The sequence below is a fragment of the Lontra canadensis genome, unplaced genomic scaffold, assembly GCF_010015895.1.
Source record: "Lontra canadensis isolate GAN:19392208 unplaced genomic scaffold, GSC_riverotter_1.0 scaffold13, whole genome shotgun sequence".
NCBI lineage: Eukaryota > Metazoa > Chordata > Mammalia > Carnivora > Mustelidae > Lontra > Lontra canadensis.
In genome coordinates, this window is record NW_022631007.1 from 6,322,490 (window position 1) to 6,339,161 (window position 16,672).

Consider the following 16,672-nt stretch of genomic DNA (forward strand, 5'->3'; position numbering starts at 1 on the left):
ATTGCTTATACTCTTTAAGCCCTTCCTGTGGCAGTCTGCTAACAACTTCTGGCATAGCATCTTTTTAAACCCTCACAACATCCTGTAAATAAGCATCATTATATCCATTTAAGAGTTGAGCTCAATGAGGTTTAAAGAGGTTATAGTTAACTTGTCCAAGATTATGCAATAACTAAGTTAGAATTAGAATTCAGGCTCATCTGACTCATTGGGAATGTTTTTGTTTGTTTGTTTTGTTTTAAAAAGGTTAAAAACACACTTACCTATATATTTATAAAGCAAATGTGCACCATCATCTCTAAAGGCAAATTATCTTTTGACAATGTAGCAACTAGAGTCAGATCACCTGGATTCAAAGTCTGTTTCTTTCACTTGGGCAAGTAATTCAATTTGTCTATGAACAAGTTTCAATGTCTGTAAAATGGGATTTATAGTAGTATTACCTCGTAGAGAGGTCATGGGGATTGAATAAATTCATCTTTGTAGAAGCGCATTGACTGATACAAATAATACATTTGCTACATGGTAGTTATTATTATTACACTTATTATTATTACTACTACTACTACTACTACTATTTTTCATTAGAGGTGTTAGCACACATCAATGCACCTTCTGTGAAGTTGAATGAAATGTTTTATAGTTCTATAATTCCATGTTGCTTTCTCTGTGATCTCAGATACTTAAAAAGATCACAAACATTTCTATCTTTGTATCTCAGCCAGAACAGATTTACAAAAGATCATCCCCAGTAGACTGTATATGTGGAACTGCAGGGATTTATCTTCTGTTGACTTGCCCCAGGGACAGGGGAAATGTTTCATTCGTTAATCGGATTTTTCTCCCAACTTACTTTCCCTGAACATAATATCCTCCTGGGTCGAATCCAAATTAATTGAGCTTCTACTGGGTGCTCAACACCGTGCATTTTCCATGGCTACTTTTTTGTTGTCCCATTTGTTTCCCCATCAAAATTCAGGAAATTAACTTATGTGGTAACTTCCTTTCTCTGTGGGTAGAGATGTTGCAAAGGCTAGCCTATAGCCACGAACTTATAAAGCTGATGACGTCAAAATATTTAGGGAAAGTTTTCAATCATCATGCATTAGTAGCTTATTATCCATTGTACAATTATTTATAGTAATTATTGATCAAATTACTATTGGAAGTAAGTCCCTCTGTTAAGTTTGTTGGGGCTTTTAAAAGATGAGTTGTTTCTGCCTTTGGAAAGCTCATAATCTTAAGAAGAGAGAAGCCGAAAACCAGGTATAAGGTAGGAAATGGTGACAAGGAAGAAATAGTTCAAGCACAAATGGAAAAAAGAATAGGAAAGAGAAAGTAGTGGGGCTTGAATTAGGGCTTAAAGGATGGGAAGGTTTATGTTTAGGTAAGGTAGTAGAAGAGCAGAGGAAAATGTCGGCGCAACATCTGAATACATACACATCTGAAAACTGTGGACAACAATGGATGTTTTGATTGGCCTGAGGATGGAGTATGTGAAGAACGCCAAAGGAAAAAAGATGGGAATTACGTTTGGTTCTTATGGGAGGTCTGATACACTGTTATTTAAGTGAAACCATACTTGTGGTCTTAGTAGGAATAGTTCTTTACTACCGCAGAGAGATCCTAGTATGTGCCAGAGGGAGACTTATAAAGGAGTTTTGGGGTACTTTTGCTTCTTATTTCCCACATTTGTGACATTGTTTCAAATGGCATCGCTGTATTAAGTTTTGTATCAACAAAAAAATTTCTTTTTTCAGGAAATAATTGTTAGAACCCCAACCAAAAGTCAGGGTCTAGAATAGTGCTTACAAAGTCATTAGACTTTTCATGTTTATTTTTTTAATTTTTTAAAAAGATTTTATTTATCTATTTGAGAGAGGAAGAGGGAGAGAAAGAGAGATAGAGAAAGAGCATGAGCACCATGAGCAGGGTAGGGTTGGGGGGATAAGTAGGGGCAGAGGCTCTTAAGCAGTCTCACAGTGAGCACAAGGCCCAAAGCAGGGCTCAATCTCAAGACCCATGAGATCACGACCTGAGCCAAAACCAAGAGTCGGACACTTAACCACTGAGCCACCCAGGAGGCCCACTTTACATGTTTTTACTTTGCAAGATCTAATTTGTGGATTCTGTCTGCCCTTTGTTCTTATACATACCCCTCTGACCTTTCCTTAGTATAAGGCAACGGGGAAAGGACCGTTTTCATCCTTCAGCTAATTTTTTTTCATTTTTTAATTTTTTTTATTTTTTTTTTAAGATTTTGTTTATTTATTTGACAGAGATCACGAGTAGGCAGAGAGGCAGGCAGAGAGAGAGAGGAAGAAGCAGGCTCCCGGCTGAGCAGAGAGCCTGATGCAGGGCTCAATCCCAGGACCCTGGGATCATGACCTGAGCTGAAGGCAGAGGCTTTAACCCACTGAGCCACCCAGGCGCCCCTCCTCAGCTAATTTTTATGTTCTTATTTTTTGGCAGGTGAAATAAATATTCCTCCTTTGATCCTTCTCTTCTCTAAATTTTTAGTCTTTTGCCCCTGTTAACTATTCTTCCCATGCCTCATCCTCTTCCTCCCTCTTAATTCAAATAATCCCTAAGGAAATGACAAAGCTTAAAGTTGTTCATGGCTCTTTACAACCACTGGAAAATACCCAAAATTCTGGATGCTAACTCTAAAAATGTCAAAAAAGGTCTATTGTTCACTGAACAGTGATGAGATATCTACCAAGAACCTCTGATGTTCTACTCACTTTACATAGACGATTTACAAGACAGATGGGGAACCACTGTTCTCCTGGAGATTATACTCAAGTGGGAAAGAGGAAAATATATACACAATCACTTGGAAACTTACATAAGCCAATTGAGAAATAAACAAGAGAAATATCCAATGTGGTTGTGTTGATTGAGTGGTTATGGAAGCCTTCTCTGAAGAAGGGACTTTTTGCTGAGATCTGAATGCCATGAAGAAGCCAGACAAGTATAGTTTAGGGGTGTCCAAAAAAGACCAGAGCTAAACCCTAGTTAAAGTGGCAAAAACAAATTTTATTTAGGATTATTACAGTAAGGGAAAAGAGACCTCAGTCTTAGAAGTTTCACTTCCATCCAACACACTCTGGGCAAGTGGAAGTTTATAGCCAAAGAGCAGGGTGGGTATTGATGGGTGCAAAATCACAAGAGGAAACATCAGGGGTAAGGGGGGTTTCTGGCTGAACTGACCTAATAAGATTCTTGCTGAAGACAGGCTGGGGTGATCCGACATCCCTGAGGGATGGCAGAGAATGAAGAACCCAATCAGATCTCTAGAGTAATTAGATATCAAGGGTGGAAGGTTAGCATTAAACCAACTTTAGCAGGGTTATATAAACTTGAATTTTACAAAAAAGTGCACGATAGGCTGAGAGAAAGGTTCAGGAGGGTTACTACTATTTGGTCATGTGAAAATTTTTGTCAGTTATGAAACCTAGTCATTAAGTATGCTGTCCAACTGGGATAATCCCTGCAGGATAGTCCCTCTCCCAGATGGATACATTGCCTCCAGTTCTTTTCTTTATTTTGTCTAGACTTGTGTAAAGTATGGAGTGTCAGGTGGAATCTTAGAGGCTGTGGTATTCTACCAAGTGAGTGCCTATAGCCATGCACCATATCTGTTCTTTACAAGTGGAAGTGTATCCCATGCCTGGAGCAGGAGAACAATGATTGAGGAGAAAAAGATACTGCCCCAGGCATGGAATATCAAACTAGGCAATTGGGTTGAACATTGTGAACAGAGAGTTGTGGCTCCTTGGAAATGCTGGCTACCTGTCTGGACAGATTCCCATGAAATGGTTTTGCTGTGGTGAACTTGTCCTGGTGAAGAACTGGCCTTCAAACTATAAGCTCAGAAACTCCATCATCAGATTCCTAGAATAATCAAGATGTCATAATAACCAAACTCAAGGGATACATGGGTATGTCTCAGTTGTTTGAGCTGCAATATAAAATACCACAGGCTGAGTAGCTTATAAACAATACAAATGTATTTTTCACAGCTTTGGAGGCTGGAAGTCCAAGATCAGGGGACCAGCATGGTCACATTCTGGTTGGGTTCCAGGTGTTCATATAGTGGATATGACTAGGGAGTTCTGTGGGAACTCTTTCATAAGAAAATCAATCCCATTTACAAAGGCTCCACACTTATGAACTAATTACCCCCTAAGACCCCACCTTCTAACTCTGTAACACTGGGTGATAAGATTCCAACACTTGGATTTGGAGGAGGTGGGGGGGAGATGCAAATGTTCAGACCATAGCAATGTATGAAACCAGAGTGCCATCTTGCTTGTTTTTAATGAGAAACATATACATAATATTTTGGAACACAAAATTATATTAAGAAGTTTCTTGATGAATCTGAAGTTAGAAAAAGAAGAACTCATGAGAATCATATATAGGGGCTTCAGGCTTTATGAGCCTGCCAGGTCCATACCCACAACAGAGATGTAATGGAGGACCGATACCTATGGCACTGTTGTGGGATGCCACCATGTTTTACTCTATGAGTCTCCTGGTCTGATATTTTCTACGGCTGGCAAGATCCCCTCTGGTTGCTCTTTCTTTGATATATTAATGCCTTCACTCTGACTTCAATCCAGTCTTTTTAACCAGAAAATGTGTAATCTCTTTTTATATAGCTTCTTTGAATCCTCCTGTGGTGATTTTATAATACTCAGAATACAATCTCACTTCCTGAATTTTTCTATTCTGAAAAGATGGTTTCTGCTTCCTCAGGGTGCACACTGTACCCTAGTTCTATGAAAATAACAATAGCATTTTCTATGAGATATCTACACAAACAGGAAATTAAATTTGGTATTTCAGTTATCTATTGCTGTGCAATAAACCAACCCAGAATGTTGTGATTTAGAACAGCAACAGGGTATTACTTCTTCTTATTCTGTGAGTTGACTTGGCTTGTATGAGTGACTCTTCTGCCCTGTATGGCATTGGTTGGGGTCTCTCATTGGGCTGCATTCAGCTGGCAGTTGGGATGGGTTGGAAGGTCCATGAGGTTTCACTCACATGTCTGAACTAACTTCTCTGCATGGCCTCTTTATATCACAAGGTTGAATTTCTTCATAGCATGCTGGTCTAAGAGTTCTTATATGGCAGTTGGCTTTTAAGATAGAAGAAGTGAAAGCTGTCAGTTCTCTCAAGTCCAAGATTCAGATTATGACTTCTGCCACAGTCTTATTGTCAAAATAAATCACAGGGCTGGCCCTCTGCCCTGATTTGAGGAGAGGTAGAGAGACACTTAACTATTGATAGGTAGAAAGCACACAAGGTGGGAAGGGATTGAAGACAGCTGTCTTTGAAGACTGTCTACCACAATTTGCCTTTCAGCTGTAATATTCCCAGTAGGCAAAATACTCTCACGCTCTTTCCCAAATGTTTTCTTGTGTTATAACATCAGCCTGAAATCTCAGATTTCATCATTTAAATCATGTCCATGTGTCATGAGGCTCTTAGAGTGTATTTCCTCATATGAAAAGGTCTTCAAACTAAAAGTGGAATTTATCTGTGCTACAAAATCTGACATAGCCTGGCCACCATCTGCTGGCAGAGCTCTGGATTGAACTTCACCCCAGGGCCATTTTTAACCCTGAAAACCTTTTGTTGATCAAAGAAGACTTCACGCAGGTCCTGTGTGGAACGGTTTCCTTTCACCTTTGCTTGAGAATAGAACACTTCCTTCCATAGTGTCTGTCCTTCTCATGCAGCCCTCTACTGTACAAGACTAAACAAGTCAGCTGACACATCCACATCCTTCCAGAACTCTGCTTAGTCAGGTCCACAAATTCATTAGGTACATTTTATATTGTCTACATTACCACAGGAAATGGTCTTGTCAACTTGCCACCAATCTATAACATAGCTCTCCTTTTTTATGGCCTCCAATAGCAATTAGCTCACTGACTTTCCAGGCTCCCCATGGTCTCCTCACTGTCTTTCAGGCCTTTGCCACCACCCCAAGGCCAATGCACAAGCTTTAGATTTTTTGGTAAGGCAGCACCATACCTCTGGTACCAGTTTCAGGTATATACACATGCATGGCAAACTATCCCTGAGTTGTAGTCGCTCATAATCCTGTGGGTCAGGAATTCAGTAGGGTACAGTGGGGATGGCTGATCCAAAGTGTCTGCTGTCTTACCCGAGGTGGTTCAAATAGCTAAAGGGGTCACCAGAACAGCTTGACTGGAGTCACATGGCCGGGGTTTCATTTTCATTACTGATTGATTTTCTTGGTTCTTTTCCCTTTGGATGGCTTGTGTTTCCTCCCTGTACAGTCCTCTCAGAGTAGAATTCTTCCATGGTGCCCAGCTTCCTTTGGGAGAAAGTGAAAGCTGCCATATTCAAGAAGTGAAGACATGCTCTACCTTTCAAGGGCTGGAAAAGTCTGCACATACTGTAAGGGAAAGGATTGATGGAGCCCTTCCTGAAGACAATCAACCAGAGATTGTCTGCTTTAGGACTGTTCCAACATCCCTCATCATAACCTATTAAAGATATGTCAGTCTTAGGAAATCTCTGTATACTTACAAGTAAATATTCCTTCAAGAAATAACCTCTATTCTTATCACATGAAATGTACGTATATTTTCTCATCTGTTTTAATTCATTTCTTTCAAAATATTGGTTACAAATTTCAATTTTATTTTATAATTAATTGTTGAGATGTTAAAAAAAACAAAACAAAAATTAAAAAACAAAATAAACAAAAACAAAAATTAAAATCCCTTATTATCTATGATGAAAGTGGATATAAACTATAATGTAGTTCAAAGTAATTTGCCCAAAGTTATGCAGCTTACCCGAAGCAAAGAAATGATTGGAATCATGTTTTCTAGCTTAAGCCAAGACTCAAAGTCCCATTCAACTTTAAAAGCATGCTGCTGAGCCAGTTCCATATCTTATATCATTTGTTTTCATCCAAACTTTGATCTGAGTTGTCTGTCTTCCAGAACAATAACACAGGTCCTACAACTCCAAATCTGATCTTTTTGCACATAATCATACTTTCTTGGTCCTACTATTAAACAGACCAAAGGCATTTGCAACCCGGTCCCTTAACAGACACCTTAATTTAAAAAATAAAATAAAATCAACAGGAAGCAATTTTGTGGATGGAATTGCAAAGCTTGTGACTGTGAAAATAAAAATATCCCTCAAACTCTTGGAATTGTGAGTTGTGAAAGAGAGTTATTGTAAGCACAGTTCTGCCAAAAGTGGGAAATGTGTCTCTCACCTTTTAGAATCAGCTAGTTTTAGGATCACACAGTATGGACATTACTTCTCTTCACTGGACTCTTGTTTCCCAGTTGAATTACCTGTTTAACAGATCTCTATAACTACAGAGCTTCAGAGTTATAGTGCCAACATTATAGCATGGGCTGATAAGACCTTATATTTTTATCTCTTAAATTTTCATTTCTGAGGAGACCTTTTAAAATGGCACTCTGTGACATATACAAAATAATAAATTGCAGAACTTTTCTCCCCCTGTTGTTTTATTTTGTCTTAAAAGGTATAAAAGATTGAATTGAAATGATGAAATTTCATTTTCTTTAAGTAGATGATGAGGAATTTATGTTTCTTCCTCAGTAAAGTACAGTGTTTGGGCTGGATAATTTCTCTCATATTTTAAAAGATTTATTTATTACATATAGAGAGAGGGAGTGTGCACATTGTGGGGGAGGGCAAGGAGAGAGGGAGAGAGAGAAAAATCTTAAGAATCTTATGCAGGCTCCACACTCAGGTCCAAGCCTCACTTGGGGCTCGATTTCAAGACCCTGAGATCAAAACCTGAGCCAAAATCAAGAGGTGGATGCTTAACCAACTGAGCCACCTAGGTACCCCTAGGCTGGATAATTTCTAAGAGCCCTTCAGATTCTGAGATACTGTAGCCACAGAGACAGGGAAATATTGACCTGTGCTGTGTCACCTGTTTCCACTTCTTGGGTCAAGAATATCCACAAATACTAAAGCATGGTTTTACATTATACTTTTTTTAATAAGGAAAAATTATTTCAGAAGGATAGGTTGACAAAGGACATGGTGAATTTCCAAAATTAACTGTGAAAGACAGATCATCTGGGCATGACTGAAAGCCATGCATAACCTTTGTGCTCAGATATTTCATTTCAAAAATGTCACTTTCTGCTTATTCAATGCTACTGTCATTATACTATTTTAAGTATTAAAATTTGTGTTCTGGAGCTGAACAGGAATTATTGCTTCTATCTTTGAGCTTATTAGAAATAACTTACAATTCATTCAGGGGCAATAAAAAATCACCTTTTTTATTATAGTTGAATTTGGTTTAATATTGAAATTTGCAAGCAATTTTCTTTGTCTTTTATTAGCAGTATTTCAGTCTCTCTATATATAGATCAAGACTGTTTTTAAGTATTCTCTAAAGAAATGACTGTTTAAACATGACTTTTTTCTTTAATTTTTAATTCCCTAGAGTGAGGTAAGAGTAGAATAAATTATGTGACAATGTTGTTTAAAATTTCAGGCACTGCCTTATATGAATAAGCTTAAAAAAAAAGCATACATGACAGTTGAAACAAATTTTTATTGCTCAATGAATTATTTACCCAATTGCAATTGGGGATATGGAGTGGGAAGCAGATATTATCTGGAAAAAAAGTCTCCTGATATGAAAGAATGAATCTGTTTATTCATCCCAATCATTTATAATTTACTTAACTCTTTAGTATCTAAATAATCCTCAGTGCTCTCATTTCAAATTTGGATCAATACAAAGGAAGAGGACCAGGAAACAAAATGTGCTTTTATTATACAAATCTGCCTGAATTGGGTTCTTTTCATCACATGGGGAAAGGGAGAGTGGGTAAGCTTGCCCAGAGGATGAAGCAGGCCTTGGGCAAGGCTGGCTGGGGAACTGCTTCAGGTGGGGGGCAGCAGAACAAAGTGGAAGAGGGAGTCAGCATGCCAAAGCAAACAATGACAACAGCAACAACAAAAAGCATCCAGAAAATGGGTCAGAATAAAAAACACAAATCAGAGATTAGAGAGTCAGACCAAGAACAACCAGAATTACAGGCTATTGGGTGGACAGGTGTTTCTGGGTGGGTACCTGGGAGGGGCATTTCCATGTTTAGATGTCATTGCTCTTTGTGACATGGTTCCAGGGGATACGGAGATATAGGGCAGGGGCAGATGAAACTTAAATTGAAAAGACTGGGAAGGGGCACCTGGGTGGCTCGGTGGGTTAAAGCCTCTGCCTTTGGCTCAGGTCATGATCCCAGGGTCCTCTGCTCAGCAGGGGGCCTGCCTCCCCTTCTCTCTCTGCCTGCCTCTCTGCCTGCTTGTGATCTCTGCCAAATAAATAAATACAATCTTAAAAAAAAAAAAAAGAAAGAAAAGACTGAGAAAGAGCTGTAGTAATTTTTAAAATAACAAAGCTATTTCAAAGTATTTGAATGCCGGAGGATGGAATTAAAGTAGGCGCTTATCATTCAGCTATACAGTGTCTTTATGCAGGGCTCAATAAATACACTGTTATCTAAGTCAGTTTGGGCTACCATAACAAAATATCATAGATCAGGTGGCTCAAACAACAGACATTTATTTCTTCTTAGTCCTTGAGGCCGGAAGTCCAAGATCAAAGTGTTAGCGTAGTTGGTTTCTGCATAGTTGATTTCTGGTGAGAACTCTCTTCCTGGCTTGTAGATGTCTGCCTTCTCACTGGATCAGCACATGATGGTCCTAATCCCACCCACTATGAGGACCCAACCCTCATGACCTCATCCAAACCTAATTATCTCCCAAAGGCTCCATCTCCAAATACCATCACATTGTTGGTTAGTGCTTCACATATCAATGTGGGAGAAATGAAGTTCCGTCCAGGGCGATGGTGAATTTTGATTATGTAAGAGTCGCCATGAAAGTCCCATATTATATTTTCTTCCCCTTGTCAGACACTATCTGTGCTTGGTTTGTCATTGAAGTTGTCTTGACAGTACAAATGGATTATCTATATCCCTTCCTTATAAATATTTGCTCTACTTAATTCTGTGTTATGGTCTAGAATAGAAACTTTTCTTTCTTCAAACATTTCATAGATATGAAGTACCTTTATTATTATTATTTTGTTCCTTTTGGCAAAGAGAATGTGTGTCATTTGTTCACATTTTGAGTGCAACCCAAGCATTGGTCTTGTCCATTCCAAAGAGCACCTTCTAATCTATGTGGGAAGAGGGACACTGGTATCATGTCACAACCAGCTCTACCACTGACCCCTCACTCTCTTGGAATCCTGGGTAATGGTCTTCATTCAGCGTAGTGCCCCTACCTAGGCATGGGCTCAGATGCATGAATTCTGCCTGTCTTGTTATTTCTTTCCATACAACTACCCAAGTCTAGGTGGGGACATTGGACTTCAGTGAAGGGTCAAAGAAAACAGAAGTGCACCATAATTTAGAAAGGATAAAAATGCTAATCTTATTCTAGGTATGACCACTCCCATATAATGAAGTTATTATCTCATGGACACACTAATTCCTAGCTTTAGATTAACCCTCCATTCACAGAGCACCTCATTATTCAGACTTCTCTCTTCTAAGGATTTCCCCTAACTCCACACCATTCAATCTCTAGAATCCAATAATCAGTGGCAAACATTTTCCCAGCATGTGAGTTACTCAGCCTAGAATGAGACCCTAAGGTGGAAGATGGCAGGAAACAAGCTTTAGAAGAATAGTCTGGATAGGCTTTTGTTCTTCTAGGTCCCAAATCAATGTACCCCCAGTACTAGGTCAACTTCAGTCAGTGATGTATAATTTTACTTTATACATCAGGCTCAGATTTTTGTATGTAATCTGACGAGTTATTTAATTCATGAAAATTAACATACACAGTAGATTTTAAAACCAGTAAAATTTAAGACCAGTGGGAGATACAGAGAGGAGTTATTGGTCACTTTGCATCTCTCCTAAAGAATTGTCTAGGTAATTTTTGTCCTGTTATGTCTTTAGGCTTTTCATTTTTGGCACTCAAAGACTCCACTGCTATAACCCCCTGGAAAGCAACATCTAGTTTTTTCTTGATATGAATTAAAGGAAAAGTCTAGATACATTAAGAAACTTCCCTTGAAAAAAATATTTGATAGTAGTGAGTAAAAACATCATCATGGGCACAATAGGACAGAATATTTGAAACCAGGAATGACCTAGAAAAGTGAGTGACATAGCCCCTTCTCTAGAATATTTGATGGGTCTCCTTTCTGTGAAGTCATGATTGATGTGTAGAGCAGCAGACTGACTAATCTCTAAGCACTAGCTTCTCCTTTATTAAGTTTTAGAAAAGCTCCTGGGTCATATTATGCTATTTAAACAAAACAAAAATGACTTCAGGTGTTTCCTGATTTGTGTCTTGAGATCCCACCTTCCCTTCAGGCTGCAAATTATAGAGAAGCCTGTTATTTTCTCAATAGTTTTATACCAATAAGCTATACTGTCACCTTATATCATATGCTACCATTTACCACAAGTAACTGTGTTCTGCCACACTGCATAATAATGATAATCATTGTAATCATATATCAACACAATGAGATAATGAGATAATAACAAGATGTCAGTACCTTCCCTGCATGCTAAATAATTGATTTCAGTTACAGACATGTTGCCAGCCTATTCTACCCTACTGTACGGTGTCAGAGTTTATGTTTCATTACTAGGGGTGTTTCCTTCCAGCAAGCTGTTGAGCGCACTGGTACATATATCTGTTGTGAGTTTCCAAAAGATATTCTTGAAGCTTATACAACATTCTCTGGATTATTTATTTACCTTTTTTTTTTTTTTTTTTTTTGGTAAGACGCTTGAGGGGGTTCTGTCATGTCAGTGCCACATACCTAATAAATTCATTCCAAGATAGCGTTTGTGATATCATAAGAGATCTCATGAACAAAAACAGACAAATACACCATAATCAACAATACCTGGAGATTTAGAGATTAACTTGTCTAGCCTCATGAGATTTTCACATCAATTTCCCCTGAAGCATCGGTATAGAAGCTATTTATCTGAACCAAGGCAGAGATTAAGCCTAGCAGGCTGGGACATTTTTATCCTAAATGAAAGCAAGATGTGATCATGTGCAATAGCCACATCATTAAAAGGGTTCAAATCCCATGGTATTTTTGTAACCATTTGTGCTAAGAAAAACTTGATTCCCCTCCCCCCTTTGCTCACATAATTCTTGGAGGTTAATCTTTAGGAAATTTATGGTTGTTTTTATGGAACATGTTTCATCTGAAGGCTTCTATTTAGAAATTCTAAGGCAGAGAGACGAATAGCCCCAGTTAATGCATTTTTCAGTGTCAGATTAGTGATATTAGCTTGAAGATAAATACTACCATTGTTCTGTCATCAGGTTTTCCTACATATGGAAAGTGTTTGACTTGTTTGATTTTTAATCTTAGCCTCAAACTAGAAACGAAGCAGATTACCACCGCCCCCAAGCCTCCACCAAAAGTCCATAGCAGTAAACCCAAGTGCAAGTCCTGTTTGAAGGCTTTCCTATTGTACTCATCTGTTTTCCTTTTCTGTTCTTCTCTTTTCTTTTTGTAGTGTCAGCCAAACCCAGACCCCACAGTGATGAATATTCAAAGAAGATCCCTCCTCCCAAACCCAAACGGAACCCGAATACTCAGCTGAGTACATCTTTCGATGAAACGTACATCAAGAAGCACGCGCCTCGGAGGACCTCGCTCCCTCGGGACCCCTCTCTGTCCCAGGTCAGCAGCCCGGCCGGGGACCCCGAGGAGGAGGAGCCCGTGTACATCGAGATGGTGGGCAACATTCTCAGAGACTTCAGGAAGGAGGATGATGACCAGAGCGAGGCCGTCTACGAAGAGATGAAATACCCCATCTTTGACGACTTGGGCCAAGATTCGAAATGTGACCTTGACCATCACAGTTGCTCTTCGCAGTGTGCTACTCCCACGGTGCCTGACTCGGACTTCGCCAAGTCCTCAGTGCCATGTACTCCAAAGGGTTTGCTCTGTGACATCCCCCCGCCCTTCCCCAACCTGCTTTCTCACCGACCCCCACTGCTGGTGTTCCCTCCCGCTCCCGTGCAGTGCTCCCCTAATTCCGATGAGTCTCCGCTTACCCCCCTGGAGGTCACCAAACTGCCGGTGTTGGAAAACGTGTCTTACATGAAGCAGCAGGCCGGTGCATCTCCGTCCTCACTGCCCTCTCACGCCTCCGGCCACCCCAAGCTGGACAAAGATCAGGCCGCAGCTCTGGGCCCGGGCCCTGCCGCCGCTGCCGCCTCCACGCTGTCCTCGTCCCCGCCCCCGCCATCCACCCTGTACCGCACCCAGTCCCCCCACGGCTACCCGAAGAGCCACTCGGCCTCCCCGTCGCCGGTCAGCATGGGGAGGTCCCTGACCCCACTCAGCCTCAAGCGACCCCCGCCCTACGATGCCGTGCATTCGGGCAGCATCTCCAGGAGCTCTCCATCAGTGCCTCATTCGACCGGCAGGCCAGTGTCGCAGGATGGGGCCAAGATGGTCAATGCCTCGGTGAACACCTACGGCCCAGCTCCGGGCGCCTCCCGGTCCAGGACCCCTACAAGTCCCTTGGAAGAACTAACCAGCCTCTTTACCTCTGGACGAAGCCTGCTGAGGAAGTCATCCAGCGGCCGCCGTTCTAAGGACCCCGCAGAGAGTAAGTGTACAGAGTCTATGGGAGCCAGGTTTCTGACTTAAAAATAAAGCGAAGCCAGGGGTGTGCAGGGCCTTCAGTTCTTTGAGTTGAAATATCAAAGTGGGTTATTTCGCTTTGCCATACTGAAGGATAGTGCATACTCAAAGAACTCAAAGTGACAATTGGCCTAGTGTAACACACGCTATTGAGAGGAAGAATGACTCTTTAAACACTAAAGTATAGAATCTGAATTGTTACAGGGGCTCTAGAAAGTCCAACAAAGTAAACACATCACTATGGAATTTTTAGGTAAATAACTTGATTTTTGAAACAATGTGTCTATTTAAACATTATGATAAATGTTAATATTTATCTTTATTTTATATTAAAAATCCACTTGAGCAAATCTCTATTACAAAGCTTTTGCTGGAAAAACAGAAATTTGGATAGAATTTAGTTTTGTTTTTTTTAACATGGTGAATGATTCTCCCTGCATACTTTGTGGGGTTATTATGTTCTTACATTTACCTTAAACTAGAAAAGCCTTCTTGCTTCTCTTTTAACACCTTTGGTAATTAGTATCTTACTCCCATGCTACTCTTCCTAGGTCCACTCATACATAAATTACAGAAAAATCAGTAAGTGATAAATAGGTGGTACAGGTTATATTTACTAATATTGAACTTCAAAGAGCAGGAAATGTCTCTATCTGAATGACTAAACCATCTTGTGAACCCCAAATCACTCTGTACATGTACAAATCAAAGTCAAGTCAAGCAGATCCTTGTTTTCTCAGTGTCCATTGTATTAAAATACACTGCTTTCCCTTACTTAAAAATGCCTTAGGCACCTAAACTAGTAATTAACCATTTTTCATCTCAGATTATCCCAACACAGGATTTTACTTATCCACTTACCCAATCACACTGAGTTACTTCTTTAAAGGGGGAAAAAAAAAATCAATATTTCTGATGATGAAGATGGTGATGGCACTTTTTTTCTTAAGATTTATTTATATATTTGATAGAGAGAGAAAGAGTGGGGGGAGGGGGAGGGGGATAGAATCATTCAAGCAGATTCCCCACAGACCGTGGAGCCCAGGAGGGGTTCAGTTTCTGAAACTTGATCATGACCTGAGCCAAAACCAAGTCAGATGCTCAACCAACGGAGCCACCCAGGCACCCAGTGGTGATGGTGCTTCTTAGATAATTAGTATTCATTCATGTTAGAAGCCACATATCCTGCCTTTTTGCTTGTTTGTGCACAGAGATTTATGAAAGTATTACTGCTTAAAAATTCCCCACTGAAACATTTCCTTTACCTGACTGAAAGACAAAAAATTCTAATCTATTAGACATGTCTGAAGTGAAGTACATGTGTATATGCATACATTAAACTATTTTTTGACTTGAAATAAAACTTAGGAACAATATACTTCTAAAATAGTGGTTCTCAGCCAGGGCATTTTGGCCCCTAGGGAGTTCTGGCAATGTCTGGACACGTTGTTGGTTACCACAATTGGAGGTACTATTGACATCAACTTGGTACAAGCCGGAAGTACTCCTTAAAAGCTGACAAAAAGGGATGCTTGGGTGTTTCATTCTGTTAAGCATCTACCTTTGGCTCAGGTCATGGTCCCGGGTCGTGGGATTGAGCCCCTCATGGAGGTCCTTGCTCAGCAAGGAGCCTGCTTCTCCCTCTGCCTGCTGCTTCCCCTGCCTGTGCTCTCTCTCTCTCCCTGACAAAAAAAAAAAAAAAAAAAAAAAAAAAAAAAGACAAATAAGATGATCTGGTCCACAATGTCCATACTGGCAAGTTCAGTAAACCCTGACCTATTATTAAAGACTCAGGTTTCTTCTAGATGATTGATTTGGTTTAAGCACAGATCATTTAAGTTGTTTGGAGCAAATTGGAGAAACAAAAATGAAAGGATAAGATTTTCTTTCAAAATATGTAATGATTAGTGTGAAATTAATGGGTGTTCGACGCTAGATTTGGTGAAATTATTGGAGTTTCTCCCTACCTACCAGTTTCTTTGGAGGATCCTTAACAGCTCCAGCTGGCAGCTATACCAATTAGCTAGAAAAAGTATATGTAAAAGAAATGATTAACTAATGAAGTTATTTCAAGAAAAATCCATCTGTTAGAATTTGTCTATGTGCTATATGTCACAGACTTCTCCATTCGAGTCCAAAATGAGCTTTGTGTGCTTCTAAAACAAAGCTTATACATGGAAAAGTGATCCAGGCTCTTTATAGCTTTTAGAGATCTGAGGATTAAATTCCTTCCTGTGTGCTCTTAACTATGTATCAACTCTTCAGAGAAAGGGCATGTCTTGAGTTACATTAACTTCAATATTTTACTTCACATAAAGGGAAAGGAAGAAAAATGCAGATAGTGCAAAGAATAATTTAGTGTTATTTACTTTTGACTCCAGAAGAAAATGCTAAAAAGAATCATAGTGGTGGGATGCCTGGGTGGCTCATTCAGTTAAGCATCTGCGTTCAGCTCAGGTTATGATCTCAGGATCCTGGGATCAAGCCCTGCATCAGGCTCCCTGTTCAGTGGGGAATCTGCTTCTCTCTTTCCTTTTGCCCCACCACTCCCCCCTGTTCATGCTCTCCCTTGCTCTCTCTGTCAAATAATTAAATAAAATCTTTAAAAAAAAAATCATAGTGGCTCTTAGAACCTTTCTGTAATTCAGAAAGTAGATCCAACATTGTTGGTAATTGGAAGTTATCTTATAATCACTGGTACAATACACTCAGTGATGCAACTCTCGCCTTTATTCTTGCCAGATAAGATTTATAGACACTGCTAATATCATAGGGACAGAGTAAGTGATATGAAGTAATATAACATTCATGACTTCTAAATCTCAAATATCTTTTTTCCTGTCCTTTTCTTTTTTTTTCTTTTCCTTTCCTTTCCTTTCCTTTCCTTTCCTTTCTTTTCTT

At 39.7% G+C, this 16,672-nt stretch overlaps 1 protein-coding gene across 4 annotated transcripts in view; it reads left to right on the forward strand.

The window, feature by feature from the left end:
* NYAP2 (neuronal tyrosine-phosphorylated phosphoinositide-3-kinase adaptor 2) overlaps nt 1-16,672 on the forward strand; it is a 309,354-nt gene that overhangs the window by 140,459 nt on the left and 152,223 nt on the right. For all 4 annotated transcript variants that reach the window (XM_032857361.1, XM_032857363.1, XM_032857364.1 and 1 more), the window contains one exon: nt 12,633-13,736. In XM_032857361.1, the coding sequence (XP_032713252.1) occupies nt 12,633-13,736 (1,104 nt within the window). The remainder of the gene's footprint in view (nt 1-12,632; nt 13,737-16,672) is intronic.